This window comes from Columba livia, chromosome 10, assembly GCF_036013475.1.
Source record: "Columba livia isolate bColLiv1 breed racing homer chromosome 10, bColLiv1.pat.W.v2, whole genome shotgun sequence".
In the NCBI taxonomy this organism is placed as follows: Eukaryota; Metazoa; Chordata; class Aves; order Columbiformes; family Columbidae; genus Columba; species Columba livia.
The window spans coordinates 21,395,209-21,419,450 of record NC_088611.1 but is presented as its reverse complement, the minus strand read 5'-3'; the positions used below and the strand labels follow the sequence as shown (position 1 = coordinate 21,419,450).

The 24,242-nt window shown below is 42.7% G+C and overlaps 2 protein-coding genes across 10 annotated transcripts in view; one reads left to right on the top strand and one right to left on the bottom strand.

Moving 5' to 3' along the window:
- The window catches only part of ASB14 (ankyrin repeat and SOCS box containing 14), a 35,552-nt gene that overhangs the window by 2,248 nt on the left and 9,062 nt on the right, over nt 1–24,242 (bottom strand). For 3 of the 7 annotated variants that reach the window (XM_065075784.1, XM_065075785.1, XM_065075786.1), the window contains exon 11: nt 22,732–24,242. In XM_065075784.1, coding sequence (XP_064931856.1) covers nt 24,049–24,242 — 194 coding nt within the window. In that variant the 3' untranslated portion in view covers nt 22,732–24,048. Of the gene's footprint in view, nt 1–4; nt 944–3,436; nt 3,783–4,492; nt 5,170–6,339; nt 12,109–13,899; nt 14,026–22,731 lie in introns of those variants that run through there. The other 4 variants (XR_010475187.1, XR_010475188.1, XR_010475190.1 and 1 more) reach the window with 4 other exon arrangements.
- On the top strand, nt 89–23,160 carry APPL1 (adaptor protein, phosphotyrosine interacting with PH domain and leucine zipper 1). 3 transcript variants are annotated; one of them, XM_065075768.1, is made up of 23 exons: nt 89–234; nt 3,923–4,021; nt 4,631–4,690; nt 5,572–5,643; nt 6,406–6,493; nt 8,027–8,068; nt 8,871–8,929; nt 9,381–9,527; nt 10,325–10,407; nt 10,512–10,670; nt 11,895–12,083; nt 12,545–12,587; nt 13,212–13,268; nt 13,687–13,778; nt 14,349–14,531; nt 16,744–16,793; nt 17,154–17,328; nt 17,432–17,468; nt 17,840–17,986; nt 18,232–18,282; nt 18,637–18,726; nt 19,251–19,439; nt 22,272–23,160. In XM_065075768.1, exons 1-22 carry the CDS (start codon nt 181–183, stop codon nt 19,398–19,400), a joined length of 2,127 nt encoding a protein of 708 aa, XP_064931840.1. In that variant the 5' UTR covers nt 89–180; the 3' UTR covers nt 19,401–19,439; nt 22,272–23,160. The 3 variants fall into 3 exon arrangements, with proteins under 3 accessions (XP_064931840.1, XP_005510190.2, XP_064931841.1); XM_005510133.4 differs by having other exon boundaries at nt 19,251–23,160; XM_065075769.1 differs by lacking the exon at nt 89–234 and adding an exon at nt 2,275–3,146 and having other exon boundaries at nt 19,251–23,160.

The following is a 24,242-nucleotide window of genomic DNA, read 5'->3' as shown; positions in this document are numbered from 1 at the left end:
TCACCAATAACAAGCGGGACAGGCCGGGTGGAAGAACCAATGGAAAGGCCAAGCGGGGAGGGTGGGACATCCGGCGCGGAGCGGGGCGGGGGAGGCTGTGTTGTGGCCGGGGAGAAGGGGCGGGTCGCTCCGCTGAGGGCTGCGGAGCTGCAGCGGCGCACAGTCCGCCCGGCCGCCGCCATGCCCGGCATCGACAAGCTGCCCATCGAGGAGACGCTGGAGGACAGCCCGCAGGTGAGGGAGGCCGGATCGGGCCCAGGCGTGAGCGCCGGGCCCAGCGCTGCTCCCCGCTCGATCCCCCCCGCGTTCCCTTGGGGAGACGGAGCGTCTTCGTTGGCGGCCGGGAGGGCGGGGGACAGGACGGGACAGGGCAGGGCCCGGCGGGCGTGGCCGGTGCCTTCCTGTGCTCCTGGTCGCCGGGGGTGGCGGCTCCGCTGTCCGCTCGGGCCGGGCCCCGGCGAGCGGCGCCCCGGTCCCGCTGTCGTCGCCCCGTGTCCCGGGCCGAGGAGCCGGGGGTGCAGCCCCGGGCTCGGGAGGGTTCGCAGCGGTGCCTCCCGTGTTCTCCGCCCCCACGTTTACGTTCGTGATTTGTTTTGGAGACCTCGTGTTGGCAAAACCCGTCTCCATTTCTCAAGATGATTTTGTTCTTATCTTTGTCTTTTACCAAAAACGCTTGAAGGTTTAATAGATCCGTGTGGAAAGCGGTGGTTGGGTGAGGTTCTCCTGGTGATGGTGCCGTGAGTGGGTGGGACACGCGTGGTGCTGAAGGGCCTTTAATTCATCCGGTGTCTTCAGTCGCATTTCTGCTGCTTGACCGGTGTCAGTGACCCATGTACTGCGGTGACATTTCTCTCATGCTGCTATTAAGCAGGAAATGCTTTATTCAGTTGCACTGATTTCTCTGGCTGGCAGCAACAACAGCAAGTGCTTTGTACCGCTCTTCCTAGATGGAAAGAAAAAAGTTTAGAATATATTTTCTTTTATTGCAGCCTTTTGAATTAAGGCCCTTGTTTTGGCTGCATTGGTTGTGTAGATGAGCAAGACTTTGTATATGGTAATAGCATATGCCTTGGTAGTTTTAGTTCCTCAACCATAGGCAGAGAAACTTTAAGTTGGTTAATAGGGGATTGGAACCCCAAAAATGACAGCCAGTTTAACAAACCTGCATCAATTCGAGGGACAACTTAAAAAAAGCAACAGAATGCGGCCCTACAGCAGGTGTCTGCTCAGTATACAGAAATAAGAACTATTCGTATTTATAGGAAATGTCAAATGTGAGACAGACTTAGGATCCCTAAAAAGCGGGATGCAGGGTTGATTTTTTTCCTAGTCCTTAAGACTGGAATGGCATTTGGGAAGCACGTGCAAAAAGGTTACATATTGGAACATAATTAAAAGTTCTAGAATCTTCCATTTATTACTTTGAAATCAGTGCAATGAAAACGGCAACAAATCTTGCTTTAAGAAAGAAGCAACCTTGCTTTCTTCAGGAGTTGCCATGACTTTCCGATGGATGTGTTCATACTGTAATACTGAAAAGGTCATCAGCCCAGGTCGTTCAGTGCTGAACTAGGGGCTGGAGTTTGGCATTTGACACGTTTCAGGCACAAACTTTATGTATGTGAACAGCACATGAAACTTGTTCTGCATCTGAGGGAAGGAAAGGCTTTTTTAGACCTGCAAAACCCCTTGCTTTCCCCTGACCACCGTGTTTCTAGACGTAAACGAAATGCCAAGTTTGCATGGTCTTTAGCTATGCAAAGCAGCGACTTTTAAATATTAATTTAGGCCATATATTATACTCAGAGTTGGTGTATGTATATTTAGACAGAGTTATTGCTCAGACTTATTTGCATTCCTGAAGCATTGCACAATGAAAAAGCCAAGAGACTTGATAGTACAGGCTCTATCTCATGTCTTATGGTACCATACAAGTGAAGACACAGAATGCTTGACAACTTGACTTCTGCCTAGGTGGTTTCCTTGTACACCTAATTGCTGGTAGTTTCTAGTGCACCTGCTCATATATGTGGCATGAAAGCATCTTAAAGAACATGCAAAGATCATGCAAAGTTTTACTAGAAACACGAGTACACAATTCCTCTACTTTTTGCTAAGCAATAGTCTGAAATAACTTGTTGACAGTTTCAGGTTATTTTCTTTCCATCAGTATCACACAAGGTCAGTTTGAAGTCTGGGCATCAGTAACTGATATCTTTCATTAAATCGTAGCAATTATTTTATTCTACAGTGTTTGTTTTTGAAGAGTAAGCATAATCCAGAAACCTCACATGATATTCCTTTAAAATTGCATGTTCAGGTTTATTACTGTTGAGGTTTAAAGGTCATGAGTATATAATTCAGTAGTTATGGCACTATGTAATTTTTTCTTTTGCATTCTTTCATGTCTGTCTCCTTTAATGGGACACTCAGCTATTAGGGTGACACAACACGTTGCCACACCTGGCAAACATTTCAGTTCTCCTCTACCTCTTTCCTCCTCCACCCCCTCTTTTCCCCTTGTTTTATAAACTGGAACCACCATTAAAGTGATTGAATGTATTGATGATGCTGTTTGATTATGTTTTCATATTTAAGTATTTTGTAGGCATTGTATGGTATGATAATATTTGTGAGACAGCCAGACATCTAATTCAAGTTAAATAAAGAATTTCATGTCAAAGGAATTGTCAAATAATATACTTCATGCAGGTTTAACATGTACTCCTTGATTCTCATTAAAAGCAGAAATCAGAAAAGTAACTCAAAAATACCTCTGTGCTTCAAGGGGAGATGGACTAAAGTTTAAAAGGTTTATTTTGTGGGTCTTGCAGGCGATATTCCAGTTTCTACATCCAAGCATCCCAACCAATATTTTAGATTAGGAAAAGCGGATGTAGCCCGTGCGGAGTCATAGGTACATTGCCTGCTCTTCCCCCTTTGGGGTTTTTGTCTGGGTGGAAGGAAGATATTCAGTATCTCGTGGTGAAGAGTAACATTGCTTCCAAGTGCAGAAAGGATGCAGGAGCACTGAGTCAGCAGCTCACTTAAGGGCAAAATCCAGCCGAGCAACCCAATTGCCTCCGCAGCCGGAGTCGGGGAGTCCGCATGGGAACAGCACCACATTCCTCCGGTGAAAATGAGAGGTATGGGCTGTGACCTGGGTGGAAAAACTGGTTGGAGAGTTGGGCTGAAAGGGTAGTGATCAGTGTTTGGAATTCTAATGGGTGGATGGGGATAAAGATGTTGATTTTGAGGTGGATCCTGTTAAGCATGAATAGGATGTGCAGTCATCAGGTGTGTGGGTGACACCGGCTGAGGAACAGACGGACTGACAAGCTGGGGCAAGGACAAAAGGACACAGGTCTTGTCACTCCCTTTCACCATGGAGTGGTGAGGGGGAGAAACATGTATCTTAACAAGATGTAGGCCGTACCGGTTTGCTTGGCCTTTAGTTCTCAGCCTTTTGATGACAGAATGGCGGGTCATTGCTGAGGTGAATCCCAAGCACAGCCAGCGCTGTGCTCCTGCAGCACCGCCAGCGTCCAGAGCCACAGCCTGGGGTTGATCTCACTGCAGCAGCAATGCGGACACCTGGCATGGTATTTGACACCTGTCATCTCTACCCTTGTCCTTAGGATGTACCAGAGTGGATCCAGTAGTTGGCCGCAGTTCCAGTCTCCCTTGGTCCTTTCTGTTCTGACGTGTTCAGGTTTTCCCGGCAGCTGGGCTGAGCCTGAGCTGGGACACTGTCAGATCCTCTGGTGCAGCAGGTGTCATTCCTGTAAACAGTGTCGGACAGTTGATGAACATTTCAGTACTGAAACCTCAAACAATGGTATTTAACTTTGAAATTCGGTTACATTTCAATACTGCTCTTTGAAGTTGACATGTTGGTGTTTTGCCTGTTTCATTTCTACAGACCCGGTCTTTGCTGGGAGTGTTTGAAGAAGATGCTGCTGCAATTTCCAACTACATCAATCAGTTATTTCAAGCCATGCACAGAATATATGATGCGCAGGTAGTGTTAATGGAATTACTGAATCCACTATAAAGCTCTTGAACCACTTTTTTGATGTCTCTTCCTTTTTTTGAAGGTATTATAAGCAATATTTTTTTTCCGGTTCTACATTCTTTAAATGTGGAAGTGAAACAAAATAAGAATTAAATAATTGTTTTGCTGTATGTTAGGGAGCGGTAAACACTAAATTCTCGTTATTTCTTCTGCAACAGAATATCTTATGACAAGTAAAAGGATTTTATGGCCTTCTAGTAGTTCTATTGTATTTCCCAAGTGTTTCTGAAATGTTTCCCACCTTAGTGTGTCTAATAGCATGTACCAAGTGGGAGATTATTTTTTACTTACAATACATTTGTTTCACTCATCACCAGAAATACAGAGATCGGTGCACAGAGTACAGGCTGTGAACTTGATATTTGTGAACACTGATTGCCTGTAACTCTCAATAATGTTAGGGAAATGGATGCTTACCTTTCTGAAAATCTGTACTCAGGTTTGAAGTTCCGTGTCTGTCAGAGTTTCCTCTTCAAATAATGTGATTTTTTAAAATATTAATTTAAATTAAAATGTAACAAGCTTGGGGGGGTTGTTTGTTTGTTTTTTAATCAGAATGAATTAAGTGCAGCGACTCATCTGACTTCAAAGCTGCTGAAGGAATATGAGAAACAGGTACTGCGTAAGTCACTGTTGGTTTTGTGTGGTCAGCACTAAGTGTTCTTGTCCTTTATCAGAGCACAGGGTAGAATGGATGGAGGTTTGGCCCAGATAAAATGAACTGCTGTAGTTGGTGGCTCAAATCTTTGCCAAAAGAATCTACTGTCTTCATATAGTTCTTCCAAGTAAAACCAAATGAATATTAGTAAGTTCTGAAATATTTTACTTCTGGATCCGTGGTTTGGGGGCTGCTTAGGGTGGTGGTGGTCGTCAGTTTTTGTTTTATAAACCTGTTTGCTGTTAAGTGCTTTAGTTTTACTAGTCACAAAGAGAAGAGATTGCGTAGCAGTCTCCATTTAACAACCATAATTTGCTCTTAGTGGGAGAGTAATTCCATCTCTGACAGCCCAGATTGTGGAATCCACAGCTTTCCCCGCAGGGAGCCCGTTCTAAGAGGGTTTCCTATCTGTAGCTCTGCTGCTGGAACCTCTTTGCTGAAAGATATGTTAAAAACAAAAAGTTGCTTCTTTTAAAGAGGCTGGTGCTCCCTGTCCTCATTCCCCACCGAACGAGGTGAACTGGAAAAAGTTCTGTTTATGAAAAGGCTGCATGTCACGTCTGCATCTTTCCTGATTTAAAAATAAAAATCTATAACTTAATTTAAAAACCCGTTAATTAATTACCATATTTAAAAATATATACATTTTGGTGATAATTATTTGTTACTTCTGCCCCTCCCAAATATTCCATCTTCACAGGACAATAAAGAAGTGCTTCAGTATATCTTAACTGTATGACATTTTAAAATAATGGAATACCTAATACATTCATAGAAATGGTTCGTATAGTTTTGTGAGCGGCAGAGAACACTGCAAATGTGTCTCCTTTTCTTTTAGCGTTTTCCACTAGGGGGAGATGATGAAGTTATGACTTCTACTCTACAGCAGTTTGCAAAAGTGATAGATGAGGCAAGTACTTGTGTTTGTTTCACTTGCTTGGCTAATGTTGTCATGTATAGACTATAACTTGCTGAATTATTCCAGCCGTTTTAAAGATAGGAGGTACATAAATGGCTTTCATGTGTCAGGTAACACTTCATCGTGTATTGCAGCATATAGCTAAAGCTATTTAGCCTGAAGATAATCAATTCCACAAAGTGAGTATACATTATCAAGAGAGAATGTAATTTAACTTAGTGTAGATACAGCCAAACCCATTCCAGAATGGCAGGTAAGAAGGTGTTCTGATTGCCTGGTTTTAGATACGTGACATGGAAAGGAACCTCTTGCTGGCTGTACCGGAGACAGAGACTGACCCTTTGGAAAGACAGCTTAGCACCCTTAAGATCCAAATCGGGATTTTTTCCGGGACCCCTCCCTCACTTTGAACATTACTTAAACAGCATTTTGGAGGAAGAACAGGTTTGTTCTGCCTCTGAAACTGTGGAAGACGGGCTGTGATGTAGCTGGAAGGAAAAGGGAGAAATAAACTGACCAGTCATCAGAACATGAGGCCATTTGTAGGGACAAAAACTAAACTCTAAAGATCTATAGAAAGCTAGCGATGAGATCAGGAGCCTGGAAAACAACAGAGGTAAAAAAAAGAATGTGTACAAAATTACTTTTGAGTTGTACATCTCATCTTTGAGTGAAATTGATGCCAACCTGTCTTGATTTGATTTAGTCTCGGCACTTGTTTCCTAAAATGTCCTTCTTTTCCTTCTTTCACAGCTCAGCTCTTGCCATGCGGTTCTTTCAACTCAGCTTGCGGATGCAATGATGTTCCCTATTACCCAGTTTAAAGAAAGGGATCTCAAAGGTAGTACTCGAACAAATACTGGTTTATCAATAACAGCAATGACAAAAACGTAGCATTCACTCTCCATAGCTCTTGTTTCACTAAATAGAATACGCCACTTATTTTTCAGCTCTCAAAGTATGCATCTCCCAATTTAAAAAAATGTAAGTTATTTCTTTTCATGAGAGTATTACAGTTGAAGAACTTACCACTGTTACCGTTTCAACAAAGATACTGTTTGTATTATGGAAGCACTTATCGTCTATTCAAGATGAAAGTTTTGCAGTTACTGTAAACATTAAGAAAGAATAATTTTCAGATAATTTGCGTGTTCCAGAAATAGTTGTATAGATTTTAATATTATGACATCAATATAATGGCTGGACTGAACTCAAAAGGCAAAGTACCAAAGTTGTACTTACTATATTATTCAGGTTTGCTAAGGTGGTTCTTGAACCCTGCTGTAGGCCCGGTGGCCTCTTCTGTGCTTCCAACTTCTTATTTTGGCAACAGTTCTATCTTTTTCTGCCTGGTCTGAAATAATAGTGAGTCTGATTATGAGAGATTTTACTTGAGATGCTAAAGTGTGGCAAATGGGCTTCAAATACAAACAATAAGATTTAAAACCAAAATAACTGAAATCCCTAATGTGAACAGCCTGAAGCGGGTAAACCTAATGTATGAAAGTCTAAGTTGAAATAAAAGTGACAAGAGTTGCATAAGTCTTCTAGCTCTTTATGAATCTCGGAATATACTTGTTTGGCAATAGTTTGTTGTGGGGTTCTGGATTAAATGGGTTCTGCTTTCTGGCAAGGGAATGTGAGTGTCTCAAGGCTGATGTTACCCCTCAGAACCTGGAAAAATCCCCTGTTAATATTTACTGAAGAAACATCTCTGAGGCAATAATCGGAATGAAATGTTCCCCGTGGCAGTTTTTAACCACCAGCTGCTGTGGTATTTAATGACACCGAACCTCTTCACAGGCTTCGTAGGCGCTTTCCGTAAAGCTTTTCCATGCCTTTTTGTCTTTGTTTCACCATAAAGTCGAACACAGCTCTCTGTCACTTTAGGCCGCAATACGAAACCAAACCACAGCTGAGATCAGAACAAGTGCTGAGTATTGCACAGTTTCCCGTCCCCTGGCACAGTAAGAATTAATAACCATCTAGACTGTGACTGATTTGGGGTAGGAGGAATCACAGCGTGTTTGGGGCTTTGCGTTCACCCAGCCACGCTGCCCCATCTCCTGTGCTTCTGCCTCCCCAGCTCAGACCAGAGCTGCAGCTGATGCATTTGCATCGATGATGTCTTTCCAAGTAGTGTGAAAAGAAGTTCCTCTTTAAGTTATTACAGTGAAATGTCTTTTTTGGTAAGCCAGGCAGCCCCCAGCTGATCCGCAGGCGCTACGGCAGAGCAGGCGTTCCAAGCCACGTAGTGCCCGTGCTGCTAACTCCGACCACAGCTGCTCAGTACTGAAACGCTGCATGAGAAGCCTTAATATACCAATGTTACGTTAATAACAACTCATTTAAATTGTGATATGTTGTTTTGTAGAGATATTAACTCTAAAAGAAGTTTTCCAAATTGCAAGCAATGGTAAGTGTAAAATACTTAATGTTATAGATATTGCAAGACAACAGTGTTATTGTAGATCACTTAGTGTGAAAACTAGTGAAGATAGCAAGGCTTAAAGTGAGTAATTACGCTGTAATTGTGTCAGTGATGCTTAGGCAGCCAGCTTTCCTTGGTTCACCTGTAAACCCTTGCTTTGTGTACCAAAGTGGTAAAGCAAATCAACAGTATTAATCTTTTTTACAATACTTAAAATGTGTATATAATTCTTAAATAAGTTATTGTTATGCTACCAAAATTACTGAAGTAAGGTGCTAGCTCACTTTTAAAGGCAGGACCAAAGTAATAAATGAATTTTCCCTCCCTAAAAGTAGTTTGATAGTTCTGTTCTCTGTTGTGAGAAGCGACATTCTTTAGCCAGCTCTAGTATATTCTCATAGAGAACATGTTCTTTAAGTAAAGGTTCTGCCCTCTTAATGAAAATTGCTTAGTTGCTTTAGAAGTAAAAAATATTAGATACAGGTTTTCGTAATGGAAAGTTGTCTCTGCTTACGGAACGTTTTTGTCATCGAAGAATATTAGATCTTTAGGGAAATTTGTGACAATTTGGCCATATTTGCACCTGGTTAGACTTTTCCTTCCACCCAAGTATAATATTTGTGGCAGTGAAGTCATTATAAACAGGCAAGAACAATTCTTGAAAGGGTTTAATGTGACAGAACTTTGCATTCGCTGGCTGCGCAACACACGGTGGTAGAAGAGGTTTTCTGCTCTGCTTCCTAAGTCCTTAATTTATCAAAATGATAATAAATTCTCTCTCGCTTAGACCATGATGCTGCCATTACCAGATACGGTCGATTGTCAAAAAGAAGGGAAAATGAAAAGGTTTGTAAACCAAAATATTTAGTATAAAGATTTTTAGAGGAGATAAGAAATAATTTTCTTCTCGCACATGTATCTATGATGGAAGGCAATGTATGGCAGACTGGACCTGGAGGTCCATAGTTTGTTTTAGCAGTCTAGACAGTTTGCTTCCAAACAGAAAAGGTTTTCCCAATACATGTCTGTCTTATAACACTGAAAATGCTCTTGTGATACCATATTTAATTTATATTTGTAAAGAAATAACCACACTTTCCAGGGAGAAAAGAATGCTGTATTTGTTTCTCGTGTCTCTCGTGTGTAAGTTAGAGAAGCAGAACTGGAGGGTGAACGTGCAGTAGCTGCTGGCAGAAGGTGGGACGTTGCTGTGTTGGTTTTGCGTGCTGCTGTAAAGCTGTCCGGAATACCAAGTGTCAAACCTTCCTCTTCCCCCTCCCCGTGTCTGTCTCTTCAGATCAAGGCTGAAGTCATAGAAGATGTATATACTTCAAGGAAGAAACAGCATCAGACTATGATGCATTATTTCTGTGCATTAAATACTCTCCAGTACAAAAAGAAAATTGCTCTGCTGGAGCCCTTGCTGGGATACATGCAGGCTCAGGTAATGCCGCAGTCTGGAAGCTGCAGGGGTGAAAGCAAAAGCACTTCATGAAGGTTGATGTACTAAAAGCTGTGGTTTTGTTCGAGTGAATTCACGATTGGTTTATTTGAGGATGGATGCAATAGAAAAGACAACTATGGAAAAGTTATTTGGAGGGTCTCAATTTATATTTTCAGAAGTATGTCATAAGTGTGGGGTTTTTAAAAAGGCAAAAGCCAGACTTTCCGGTGTCCAGCACCGCCACAGTGTCCTGAGGAGAAATTAACCTCTACGTGCTGCCGGAAAGCTTTCCAAGCCGAGAGGAGCTCTTGCTCTCGAAGCCGCGCTGTGGCTGTTTTGTGTAAGCGAGTCCCCAGAGCAGCCTGTTGCTCAGCGCGGGCTTTGCTGAGCGTGCGGCGGCCGGGCCTGCGGTTCCTGCTCCAGGTGTCCTGGGGCTGAGCCCAGCGCAGACCTGACGGGTTTTCTGGACCGATGTGAGTGCCGGGAGCAGACTGGGGGGCTTGAAAAACCACAGCGAGACGGTGTTTCCAACCTTGCTTCATTTCCAGGGCGGTTTCTCTACATTTCTGTTTCCTGAGGTGGGTCTGTGCGCGTCCTCCTGACAGAAACCCCGCTGCGCTGTCAGCGTCCGCCGTCGCTTGCAGACAAAACAGGCGCTTTCTTGAGGGGCTTTAGTGGGAATGAGGCTTGAAAACAGATCTCTCTGAGAAACTTTAACCTCCTATGGTATTATCTGTTGTTAATGTAGTTCTGTTAATTACTAAATTCTCCCTTTTCCTCCTCTTGTTCTTTTATAGATAAGTTTTTTTAAAATGGGTTCAGAAAATCTTACGGAGCAATTGGAAGAATTTTTGACCAATATTGGCACAAGTGTACAGAAGTGAGTTGCTTTTGTTAAATTCTGAACTATTATAAAGACAAGTATTTTTTCTTTTTGTACTTATTAATAGGTTATCTTTGCTCATAACACCTTCTTTCCCTCAGCGTTCGCCGGGAAATGGAGTGCGAAGTAGAAAACATGCAACAAACTATAGAGGACTTGGAAGTAGCCAGTGACCCACTCTATCTGCCTGACCCTGACACTACGAAATTTCCTGTTCATAGGAATCTAACTCGGAAAGCTGGCTATCTCAATGCAAGAAAGTAAGAATAACTTGGTATCTACAAACTCTGGCATATTTAATTGTGGGAAAGGAAAGCTACAAAAGTATGCAGTGGTTATTTTGAAGTAGCTACGCTCCTTTTCCGTAGTGGAGTCAGTCAGTCGCACGGGAGTTACTCTGTTTCTTCAGACTCCTTCACTCAATTACTATGGATTTAATTGTTACACTGACATAGTGTGATTCAGGTGCAAAACAAAGTTATCCTGATTTTCGTCTAATCTTGCCTGATGTTTCACACTGAAAAGAAAAACTGAAGCTCAGGAGAGTGTAATTTCACTGTAATTGGAAAACAACAGGATTGCAGCTATTGGAATTATTATGTGTCTGTTAAAGCTTTGGGATCCAAGTTACAAATAAAAAGCTTGAGATATACAAGGCAAAACATTCTCTGTTGAGGGAATACCCTTGGAACAGCCCTCTCTGCCTCATGAGGCGGCTTCACCCACCGCAGGGAGCTCTTCCTACAGTTAGTAAAGTCTAGCAGCTCATTTTTATAGTTAAAATAACTTGTAACACTCCTTTTTTCCCCCTGTAATTTATATAATAAGCTCCAAGGAATTTTTTCAAAACATGCAGTTACTTTTGCAGCAACAGTTGGAGTAACATACTCACTGAATGAGGGGTGAATTTCTGTAGCAGAGTGCAAGTACAGCAGTTAATACTGACAAGAGTATCTGAACAAAAAGGGAGGCTAAACTGCCTTACTGATTGGGAGTTTCAGATCGTTCCTTTTCTGCAAATCCAGGAGAAAAAAGAAAAACCCCACCAAAACCCCACCGTGTTCTAAGGAAAAGTTTTGAAATCTTGTTAAATGGTACAAAGGTCTTGAAAAGTTGAGTTATCTTACGTGACTGAGCTAAGGCTTAGCACAGAGTTCTTCAAAACTTAATAATGTAACTGATAAGACCTCTAAACTCCACACTTATGTTGATAATGTGTATAATTAGCATATGCATGTTGTATAAAGCAATACTGTAAAAGTTTATCATCAAAACTGAAGTGCTTTGCTTCTTTATTCTAAATTAAGTTTCACATGATGTAGAAAGCAACTTCAGCTGTAAAGCTAACCCGAAACATTGAACGAGCAAAAAGGTTTTCCTTGGGGCCCGGGTGCTTTGTTCCCAGTGGTTTTCCTGTTTTTCTAATTTGTACAGCCCAGATGGACTCCTGAGCTACTCATTACCAACTTCTTTTTACTTTTTAGTAAGACAGGGCTGGTTTCGTCCAGCTGGGACAGACAGTTTTACTTCACCCAAGGTGGGAACTTGATGAGCCAGGCGAGAGGGGATGTGGCCGGGGGGCTGGTCATGGACATCGACAACTGCTCGGTCATGGCTGTGGACTGTGAAGACAGACGGTACTGCTTTCAGATCACATCTTTTGACGGTAAAAAGTAAGTGTTCTTACATTGCTGTTACCTGTAAGTAATAGTGGACTCACTAATTAAGAAAAGAACGATGGTCTGTCTTTGCCAGGTTACAGCTTGATGGATTTGGAGGGTATCTAGAAGCAAAACCTGGGATGCCTTTTGAACTTTGTGATGTCTGGGGTTTTTAGTGTGTCAGCTCTGTAATGCAGCTGAGTGGTATTTCAGAACACAATTACCATAACCAGTCTACAATAGCGAATTGTCGCATTTTGTGAGTGCTTAAGTATTACATGGGCACAAGTAGAATTTTGTTCAATTGAAGTGAAAACATTTTTTAAAGTTAGATGTTGATTGCACTCAGCACGTACACAGAACCTTAAGCCCGTCTCAGGTTGTTATGCAGTGTACCAACATGAAAATGGAGCTTACTGTGTGAAGGCACTTGTGAGGCATTTTAAATTGTCTTTTCCATTCTCCTCTTTCAGGTCTTCAATCTTACAGGCAGAGAGTAAAAAGGATTATGAAGAGGTAAGTTAATGGGAGGTGTGCACGGGGTCCAGTGATGTTCCTGTCACCTCTGCTCAGTCTGGTGATGCAGGTTTCCCAGCCCGCGCAGTGGGTGAACACCAGCTCAGAAATGTCAGTATTCAAATATTAGGTCAGCAAAGTTACACGTGGTAGCAAATATTGGCGGGGAAAGGAAATGCAAAAACCCACCATCAAGCAGCGCCCGGTCAGCCAGCGGGGAGACCTTTCCACTGCTGTTTTTTAGCTTTCTCTAGAGGTGAAAATAACAAGTTTCTTTAGACATTTGCAACTAAGAGCCTAATGGTGTAGGCTGTACTGTTCCAACAAAGAAGACTTTAGTTATTACACTGGAGTACAGAGAATCCTTTTTTTAATACGTTAAAGTCGTGCGTGAGGCTTGCTTTAGTTTTGCCTCATTTCCCAAGCGCAGTCTGGGTGCAGTGTGTGCAGGGTACAGCGGGCAGTGAATTCAGCGACGAGCTGGGTGTGTGGAATAGTGGTTTGGCTCCCTGACGTTACAAAGGAGGTGGGAGAGGTGCTGAAACCAGCCACGTCAGGTGTTTAATCAAGTTGATGAATTATGAAAAATTAGTATTTTTTCTTTTTCTTCCCTGTCTTTTTCAGTGGATATGCACCATCAACAACATATCGAAACAGATATATCTCAGTGAAAACCCTGAGGTAACTTTACTAAAATTTTAGTGTCAGTAATATGTTAAGATGTAGCCATGCACAAAATTTAATTTAAGAGAGCAATGGGACTAATTGCACAGCGTAGAATTAACCTGAGTGCTTCCTACATGTTTAATGATAAGCCTTTCATGGTGTGAAAACATACTGTCCATTGTCTCCTTCCTCTAAATGCTTGTATAGAAAGCATTAAATATGTGACTTTTATATTTGGTATAACTTTTTGACATCTTCACAGTCCCATGTTTCTATTTTGTGTATGATACTTTGCTACAAATGAATATGACAAATATTCTCACGCGGGACTGAGTTTGTAAGTTCTGTCAGTTACGTATAAATAGAACTCAAATCTTGAAGTTCGTTTTGAGGAAGGTGTTTTCAGTGCTTTTCTGCCATCTCTCTGCTGCAGGAGATCGCTGCCCGTGTGAACCAGTCGGCCCTGGAGGCTGTGACTCCGTCGCCCTCGTTCCAGCAGAGGCACGAGAGCCTGCGGCCCGCGCCGTGAGTCGCTGACCCGCGCAGAGCGGCCGGGCACAGGCCAGCAAAACAAACAGAAACCCCTAAACTTCCGAGATTCAGAAGAAAATATTTGATAGGCTAGAGGAAAACTTCCCAAACTCACTTTTTGAGCGCTGTTTAGCATCCTTTGTAATCCACATCTCCAGCTAAGAGAGTTTTGTTGGTTGCGTCGTACGTCTGGTTTGTGGTATGAATTCATACTGAGATTTTTTCTTAACGTGTCCAGCTCCTGGAAGCAACATCAGGTTGTCTGAACATCAATATATAACCATGATATGAAATAGAACACAAGCTGTCGAACATCAATATATAATCATGATATGAAATAGAATACAAGCTGATGCAACTATTAATGCAAGCAGTAATGTTAACTTACTTAAATTTGACAAGGAAGGTGGAATCCATGTTTGTTTACTATGCCCTGATCTGCAGGTTTTGAGTTTTGTTTTACGCCCAAGTTTTGGGATATTGTATTGGTCTCCCATATGGTTTAATTTATTATCAACCAGCTTGTAACTGGAGATCCTAATTGTGACGTTTGCTTTGTTTCAGCCAATGCCGCCCGGCCGCGGTTCGCACCAGCAGCACAGGGTCGCTGGGATCTGAATCGGCAGCTCTGTCGGCACTTTCCTTGGATTCTCTTGTTGCCCCCGACACTCCCATACAATTTGACATAATATCTCCAGTTAGTGAAGATCTGCCTGGTCAAGCAAAATCTTCAGGGCAGTCGGGCAGGTAGGAAATGTAGAGAGAAGGCAAAAAATTCCTAAAGTTAATGTTATTAATTTAAAGCCAAACAAACAAGCGAGAAAACCGTGGTTAGGCACAGCTCCGAAACACGCGTTGCCTTTGCCCTCACTCCTGGCACAAGATCTGCGGTGGCCGGTGAAGCAAAACCGTTTTTTAAATTGCTAAATAGAGTTGTAAAAAAAAAAAGCTTAATTAAATGCGCTAGATTCGAGGTGTAGTTTTCTATTGAGCAGTAGCTTTTCTCACGTTAGCACCTAATGCTTTTATTTATTGATTCCTTTTAATCTTTTGGTTTCACCAAGTATTCTCCTTTCCTATTGCTTGCTCACCCAGCAGCTTGGGTTATTTCCTCTTGGAAACTCAAGAGAAATTTGGTAGCGCTGCCCGCAGGTGCTGATGCCATTCGATGCCACTCCTCTTGGCCCGCCAGGTGAGTGGAAATGGTCTAGGCTTCTAGAGCAGCCCCGGACACGCAGCTGAAAACGGCTCAGAGCTCTTCCCACACCAGGAAAACATTTTCACCTACTTGTGTTTTTTTTTTTTTGCAAACTTCCCATTCAAAAATAATAATAAACCCCTGCAAATCTGCACTGCATTTCTGGAAATATATGTCCGGAATTCAGATGTTAAGAAAACATATTTGCAGATCCAGCTGCTCTTAACAACAACCAAGAAGCTGAAAACTAATGTACCGTACCCTAGTCCCAGTGATGTGTTGTAGCTCCCTGCCCTCTAGAAAAATACTTGAATTTTCAGTTGCACCTCAGCGATACAGAAGAGTTCAAATTATCTGTATTAAACCTCTTTTTTTTTGACAGTTTTCCTTTAGTTGCTGTTTGGAATAGCAGGAGAACCAGCTGGCTGACTTGGCCTTTAGGAACATACTGACTTAAAACAGATATGAACTGTATTCCAGGAAGTGGAGAGGTTAATACTGCAGCTAAATTCCTGTCATCAGTTATAATTCCATTCTAGAAAATCGCATTTTTCATAGCAGAAATGATACAGAGTTGTGCTTGGTGTTTCTAATTAAGCATCACTTCAATGCAGAACTGCAGACAGGCGACATGCTACTTTAGAAGTATTAATTATTAAAAAACCCCACTTCCCTTAGTTTCTGATACTGATGACATTTAGGTTTCCTTTTTGCTTTTTGAAACGTGCTGTGAGATTGTGCGGTGACTTTTGCAGTCTGATCTTAACGGACAACTCTGAGCAATACAAGATGCTAATGGAAAGAACGTCAGGGTATTTACACATTATGCGTGTAATGGGACGATTCTGAGTCGTTGTTCTTTAACCATCGTAGCAACACAAGCGTGAGCTCAGAGTTCAGTGTTCAACAGTTCTGTCGTGCTGGCTGGACTCGTAGTTCAAAGCTTTCACGGATAAAATCAACCCGGCAGCCAGTGGCCGTGCTGAGCAAGAGACGGGCAGATTCTTTTTGCTCACTTCTGCAACTTGCTCCTAGAACACCGAACTAGTGAGAGGTGACACTTCCATCACACCCCTGTAAAACCTGATTTGAGGTTTATTGAACCCTTGACAACAGGTTTTCAGCCACCAGTTAGCCCAAGAGAAGTTTGAAATAAAATTTCCCCGTTCCCCATGCTCTTTCCAGCATTGCTTTCCTGCTTTTGAAACATGTAGACTTGGAAGCCTAGAGTATTTTCACTGTAACTGATGGCAGTTCTGTCTTGGAGAGCCAGAAGTAGCCACATTTCTCTTGACGCTCTAGGAGTAAAACCCCAGAGGTGTTCTCAGACGCTGCGTTTCAAACACAGCCCGTGCCGCCTCGGGCGCTGCGGGACCGGCAGGAGCAGCTGGGGCTGCAGCTCCTCGAGCTGGGCAGAGACATTTCAACCCCGCAAACTGCACCTTTTCAAATATTTAACAAGCTTTTGACTCGGCCTTAATTCAGATGTAAAAAGTACCATGTGATGCAAACTCTCTGTGGCAGCAACAGGACAATAATATCTGGTATTTTTCCCACAAATTGAGCTCTCAAAAATATAGCAGTTTATGTCTAACTCTTGATGAAATTGCTTGTCCTTGCCATTTATCATACGTGATTCCTCCGGATTACAGCCTATGAAATCACTACATGTTTTTATTTGATGCAGCATGAGACTACTACATGATTTATTATTGGTTCTCGTCATCTCATTCCTGGTTTAATGTTTTCATTTTTTAATAGACGCACAAATCCTTTTGGTGAATCAGGAGGCTCAAAATCCGAAACAGAAGGTAAAGATTTTATTTCAATGCAACATTTAAACTAGAATTAGATTTTTTTTTTTTCTATTTTCCTCTGTAGCTTCTCCTAATTTAAGACCAGTTTTAGAATGCTTAGTCACATTAGCAGGTATTAGACAAGCTACTGTGTGAAAGTCTGTTTTAAAAACAATGAATTGCATCTTTTTTATTCATGAAACCAGCTGAAAAGATGGGTGACTTGCTGTTCAGTAATTTACCTCTAATTCCCAAATCCGAGCAGCCTCTCGCCAAGTTATGAGAAGTGTGGAGCTTTCCTGCTGCGCTCCAGTTTGGTTTTGGATGGAGAACCCAAACTGGGGTTCACTCTTTTCAATCCTTTTCTTTTCTTAGATTCAATTCTTCATCAGCTGTTCATTGTAAGATTTCTTGGCTCCATGGAGGTGAAGTCCGACGAAAGTCCAGACGTGGTTTATGAAACGATGCGCCAGATCCTGGCAGCTCGCGCCATCCATAACATTTTCAGGATGACAGAATCACATTTGTTAGTCACTTGTGACTGTTTGAAGTAAGTTTGCTTCCTGACTTCTACTGACGATTATTTACAGAACGATCTTCTTTCACTTTGTTAAAATTGACTTTCTGGTTTGTTTTTAAAATCAAATTTTTAGGTTAATTGATCCACAGACACAAGTGACAAGACTACGAGTAAGTAACTTTACATTTTAAGCAAAATACTCAGCAATGTAATTCTTCTACTTTCCAAATAACGTTAGTAGATGTTGGCAGAAATCACTGGCAGCATCAAATTTCCTAACGAACTTCTACTGAAATTAGGAGACTAAAAATAAAAATAGCCAGAAGAACGCTGGCAGATGAGGTTTAAGGAGGGTGATTTCAGTAGGTCAACAGGCTTTTGAAAGCTGTTCCCCCTCCCCTGATAGGATAAAATCTTAGAGAAACAGAATATTGTTGTGTGTTTATGATATTGAAGTAATTAACGTGCAGTATATTGAAACCTGATATAGCGAATATTTGGCACCAGCTTTAATATCTGCATATTTGATTGGTTTTGGCAGTTTCCTTTGCCCAATGTAGTGTTGTGTGCTGCGCACCAGGAGAACAAGCGCCTCTTTGGATTCGTGCTGAGAACGTCGGGAGGGAGAGCTGAGAGCCGCCAGACTTCCATCTGCTACATATTTGAGTCAAACAACGAGGGGGAAAAGGTATCGGTGAGGGCTGTATCGCTTTTGAACCTGACGTGGATTCCGAGTCATTAAACCCATTCACGCTGTCCTAGGGATTTCTAGGGGAGAGTATTTTGTCTATGTACTGAAAACCCGTTCAACTCGACACTTTAAGTACCTGCAAGTGCTTTACGATGCCATCATGTCTAATTTGGGAATCTGGCTGAATTTTAAAGCATTTTTCTGAGAGTCTTTTTGATTATTTCCATGTGTTTTGTGTTTAGATTTGTGACTCTGTTGGACTGGCCAAACAGATAGCTCTTCACGCAGAGCTGGTAAGAGCCTCCTTGGGCCACGGGGTGCTTGGGAACGGGAGGGACAGACGAGATTCACCACACGACATAGAATATATTCTGCAAGATCCTGGTAGTTGCAATAATGCTGTTGGGGTGTGTTTTAAGGGATTTGTTTTCTAGAATTTAAACCCAAGATAAAAAGACCTTGACCAATGTGTACTGTGGAGCAATATTCAAGATAGGATTCAATTTGCTACCTTTAACAAATGTACCGGCCCTTTAAAAGAAGAATAATCAAAACAGGGGCATAACAGTTGTGAGCAGGCTCACGTAAACGGGTGGTGTATCAAACATCTCAGGCTGTTGTTACTGACTTTAGTTTTTGCCCTTTAGGATCGAAAAGCAACAGAAAAGCAAAAAGAAATAGATAGAGTCAAAGAGAAACAACAACAAGAACTGAATAAACAAAAACAAATTGAAAAGGTACATTTCAGCATTATTTCCTAATTCTTTTTTCTACTGACTTTCTTTTTATACTCTAGGCTCCGCTGCCGTATTCTTTAGTACAGGTTCATAGACCATTATGGAATTAAGTTAATTATTAGAAGTATTTCCTGTGTGGATTTTGTGTATTTTTGTATAGTAGTTTTCACAAAGAGCTCTTCTGGGGAGATAAAGCACACCACGTCTTTATGGCAGCACTCAAGAGCAGTGCTTGAAGGAACACCCATCACAGGCCCAAAATAAGGTCATTTTGCGGAGGGATCGGTGACCCAGGGGCAGGCGCTCGTCCGGCCCGCTGGGCTCTGTGCGTTCACGTGGGAGCTGCTCTACTACCGCCAGCTACTGAAATGGGAATGGTTTAGTTCCCTCGGTACAGAAGGCTGTCTGGTGATCGTATTAAAGGACACTTTATGAATCGCAGCAATGCTATTCAGTTTCAATTGTAGGTGGCTTCAAAGTTAATATTCTTGTTCCGATTTCCCCCATTCCCTGTGTCGCACCAGGACCTAGAGGAGCAGAGCCGGCTGATCGCCGCTTCCAGCAGGGCCAACCAGAGCAGCGGGGACGGGCAGTTCGTGGTGCTGAGCAGCAGCCAGTCGGAGGACAGTGACCTAGGGGAGGACGGCAAGAAGAAGAGAGAATCTGAAGCCTGAGGTTGCCTCCTTATTGACATGGACTGATGGCTGTACCTGGTAAATGGCACAAGTTTTACAAGAAGTGAAATGCAGGTGGAGGGTCTGTTGTATTATAGAAAAGACTTCACAATATATAGACCCTATTATGCCTTGATTTTTCTTTCTCGAGTAAGTGATTTCCATTCTCATGTCCATCTAATTTCTGTATGCCAGATGACACATGGTGATGCCACCATGTTTATGGAAAAACGATGTTTTCTCAAGGCTTCTCTGCAGTATGGAAAAAGCCATGGGGTTTTTTCCCACTGACCTCTCTGTGCAATTGCTCTTGAAGCAAAACTTCCAACTCTCCTTGGACTTCAGCAGTACACTGAAACGTGTTCCCTGCTGGAGACAAAGGCGGATGTCCACATGAGACAGTGCTATGCTTTAGCTGATTTGTTGCACATAACTGTTCTCAGATTTAGAAAGAAGAATCCTTATTAACATCAGCGAGATGTGCAATAGTTGTAGACGGAAATATCTTTTTCCACATTGCACTGTATGATACTGTCTCGATATTCTTCTTTTAGTGAATGCTGGAAGATTTCTTTCAACAGGAGAACAAATACTGCCAGACGTAGCTAAGAGCTGATGAGATGCCGTTGCACTTTGTTGCATGAGGAATGTATAGAGCATTCCGTATCAGATGATAGGAATAACATATGTATTCTTGTAGCACAAGTGCCATGTTCTTGTTTTTTCCCCAGTCCATGTAGTAAAAAGCCGTAAGCCTTGGAGTTCGCTTTTTATAAAACCCGTTTAGGGTTGCAGGAACATCTTGAATTCCCTCATTTTGAAAAATCTTTGGAATATAAAAAGGCCTTGCCACAGGACCTGCATTTACTGAAAATGACTTGAGGCTCTTTTAAGTCTTTTTCTGGAAATGCATTTTGCCAACAGAGTGAGAACTCGGGCGCGAGCCCGTGCTCCTCTGTCCTCACGTCCAGCCCCTGGAGCGTTTTTCAAGCAGTGTCTGTTTACAGCCTGTAATCTGAACTCCGTGTTCCATACCCTGTGTAATATTTATTGTGTATAGTACTAAATGTGCATTCACCTTTTGATCCAGAAGAGAAAACTTGTTTGAAGAGAAATATTTATTTTTGCACTAATTACTATAAATACTAAAATCCAGTGGAACAGAAGATATCTCTATAATAGTGGCATGAAAGTGACAGGAAATATAGCAAGAGGAGAATATGGTTATAGTTCAAGTTATAATATAACAGTTATGAGTGTTTGGCAGGTCAGCGCGGGGCATTTCTGGTGCTCAGGAATGGAACGCTTTCAGGACGCGTCCCGTCAGCTGGCGCTGGCCCCGCGCGGCCCAGCCAGCGGAGCCTCAGCCCGCGTGCTGGAGACGGGAGTTCTGTGCAGGGTTCCGTACAGAAGGGGCAGCGGCGCCCGGGCAGGACGGAGGCCGCGCCAGCTCCGCAGCTGCTGTCACTGGCAGCGCAGCCTGCCGGGGGACACGGGGCTACCGCCCCAAGGAGAAGCGCAGGGGCGGCCGAGCGGCAGAGCCTCCCGCTTCTCTTCCCGAGTCCCGAGCAGCCCTGTCCCCGGACGCCGCCCGTGCCCGAGCCGCCGGGCTCTGCGCAAACAGCTGCTCTTGCTGCTGGGCTCTGGCCAGCGCTGCCTGGCACACGGACCACACCGAGCTGAGGCGCTTTTCTAGAAAACACTGGCATTTTAATTTCATATGTAGTCTCCTATTTTCATCTCTCATCCTTAAGAGGCTGTTTTTATTCTTGCCAACAAAAATATACAGAGGGGCAGCAAATCCAATCTTCTCTTTTTCTTTTTTGTGCCTCAGCCTGGGCTCACAGAGTTGCACGGCAGCCACTTGGTCTCTGCAGATCGTTCCAGTTCACGTTTTGGTTGTACTCATCGCTATTTCATTTTCTATCGAATACGATGACAGCGTAGCTCAAGGTTACTGTGTCTTACTGCATCTTTCTCAAGTACATGATGAAGTAATTTTGAACAGTACAGGAAGAACAGGAAATCAGTGCTCTGGTTTCTAGTCTAGTCCCCCAGCTTGTCCCAGTAGGATTGATTAATGTGGTAACCAGTTTATCTGCAACTGCTCTGTGTCCATATGGAAGACAGTTAATAGATCAGCCACCTCAAAAAGCATTTCCGATGCGCAGCCTGGTTTGCAGTGTCCTTATTGAAGAAATGTCAGAAAACTGAATTAGTCTATTCTTTTTTCTTGAAACCTACCATTACTGTTCTAGACAGAAATCTGCAGAGATGAAGAAGAAAGTGCGAGGAAGTTGGCGGCTGAATTTACTGTCATGTGGCATTTTTCAAATGTAACAAGGCACAACTGGAATTATTCCATTTGCGTATCAGGCTTTCCATCTATGCCATTAAATGTAGTTTTCTAAAACAGATAGCATAGGAGTGAAGTGCATTTCTTTTGTGTTGGATGATTCTCATCTTAAGCACTAAGAGAAATAGGAAATGAATGAAGAGAATGGTCAAAAGAAAGTGCATTGACATGTATGGATGAAATGAGGGGGTTTCTGTTTGTTTAGGAGAGTTTCGCTGGTGTAAAATAAGCAAAAAGCTCTAAAAGCATCTGGGACAGTGACGAAAGCTGCGAGAGCAATTCTAACAGCACGAGCTAATATCTTATATTCTTTCTTTTACCTTATTTTACAAAATTTCTTGCAGGGCTGTAGTCTCCAAGGCTTTTCTTTTTAACCAAGCAGTAGTTGGTGGTTTGTTTCTGCCACAGCGGTATCAAGTTGTCATGACAAGAGTACGTCGGTGTGTCCTTGTGAATGCACTTGTATTCCTGATGAAGTTTCTATTGCAAGCCAAGGCTTTTGTACAATCTTTCAGGTCATTTTGTAATAGAGTGGAGTGGTCAGATTCTTACGCTGACGTTCTGGATTGGTCCCGTACTGGAGCCATGTAAGTGATTTTTGCGGTGTTGAGACCGACTCGCACGCGTTCCCGCGAGCTGGACAGAGCCCCTCCCTTGCACGCTTGGGTCAGTGCTGATTGTTCTTTCTCAATCTCTGAAACATGGATAGTAAATGTACTATGCCAGGGCTTCAGTCAGCGTTTTGTAGGTTAAATAAAAGCTTAACTCGAGTAACTTTCTGGGTGGGATTTGTACTGACGCAAAATCCACCTGCATTTTTCATAATACTGACTTCCAGGAAGTATCGTTATTGGTGACAGGATGCGTTCCCTTCCGTTAACCACAGTTGTAACACACAGTTATACCCCTCTGCTGTCAAAGTGTATCTCAGCTCTCTTAATTTTAGTCATAGGAGCCAGATAACCTCAGAGGAAATTATTGTACTTGGGAATGCTGATAATTTATTTTTGCAACAATCAAAGACTGAACAAAGAAGCAAATCCCTCCCCGGTAGCTGTGGAGCGCACGTGGTGTAGTCCCAGACAACGTGCAGCTCTGCGGAGCGGGGATGGCAACAGTCACACGTACTCACATGTACAGAGGCTCTACCAGCACAACCATTCACATGGGTACCGATACTTATCCTCATGGGCTTTGTTAGTTTATTATATGATAAACACCATGTAAAAAGCAGTGGGTCATAACTACATTATGGTTAAATTTGTATTTTGTAAGGTTTGTAGAATTTTCTGAGGAAAAGCAGACTTTTGAATTATGTAACTTCTGTGATAAAGATGCATGTATAACTAGAAAAAAAAAATCTATGCTTACTTGATAATGAAGGAATAAATACTACTAATGCCACGTGTGTTGATGAACTTTTTTTTCCTGTAAAATATGGACATGTGCAGTATTCTTATAAAGAAGAGGAGGGCAGGGGGGCTGTGGACGACTTCCCAAGGCAGCCGTGAGTGCTGCCAGGTAGTGCTGCGAGAGCTTGAGCTCCGCCTACACGAAGAGAAACTCCCAGATCTGCCAGCCTGCTTTTGGACAGCACTGTACCAGGAAAACCTGCTGCTAGAGAGAGGAATCCAAAGGGATAATGGATGAGACATATCAATACCTGAGAATGAGCTGCGGAACTAACGTCTTTCGGAAGTGCTGCCTTGTTGAAGCATTGGTATTTCACAGCAGCTGCTGCGGCAAGCAGAGGTTCCTGTAGCTGTTAATCCCATTTCCCTGCTTAGAATGTGGGATTGCTCAATTCAGTGGAAAAATATCTACTCAGGCTGTTCTTGAGAACTTGAACGCAGAACTTCACAAATAAAAACTACGTGGCAGGAGAAAGGGAAGTACAAGAGAAAAAAAGAACTATGTCCCTTCCTGGTTTTAGTTGAGTCTCTGCAGCTTAACTAAACTTGGAGTTAAACCCTGCAACGGGGGCAGCGTTATGTTACAACAGGCTGTCGCTGAGATAACGCGGGGCTTGCAGCCCTATGTTTTTCGGTTCCTTAAACTGTTCACACTAAGCGTTTAAAATACTCGCCATAAAACTTTCAGAAAATTGATATTCCAGTAGATACATAGAATGGGATCGCCAGTACTTACATTTTGGAGTTCTCCCCATTTTCTTCAGGGGGCAATGCTGGTATTCCTTAATATACATAGGAGATCAAATCCCAAAACTAAAAAGCAGCCGCATAAGACAGTCTCATCCACGTCAATGTTCCCTTCCATCTACAGAACTAATAACTATGTACAGTTGAGGCTGTAGGTGCCCGTGAAGCTCTCCTGCCCGTACAGATCGTACTCCTTGTACAGGATGTAGTCCTTCAGGCAGTTGGGCAGCGGGAGGAAGGTCATGAAGACAGGACAACGCAGACGCAGCCGGCCCATGCAGTCCCGTATCTTCAGACGACAAAGATGCTTCAGAGACCGAGGATTTG

Coding starts and splice junctions, on each gene's coding strand:
- APPL1 (XM_065075768.1), top strand. CDS start 181: ATGCCCGGCATCGACAAGCTGCCCATCGAGGAGACGCTGGAGGACAGC. Junction 5,644..6,405: donor TTGCAAAAGTGATAGATGAG/GCAAGTACTTGT, acceptor CTTCTTTCACAG/CTCAGCTCTTGCCATGCGGT. Junction 14,532..16,743: donor TCTTCAGGGCAGTCGGGCAG/GTAGGAAATGTA, acceptor ATTTTTTAATAG/ACGCACAAATCCTTTTGGTG.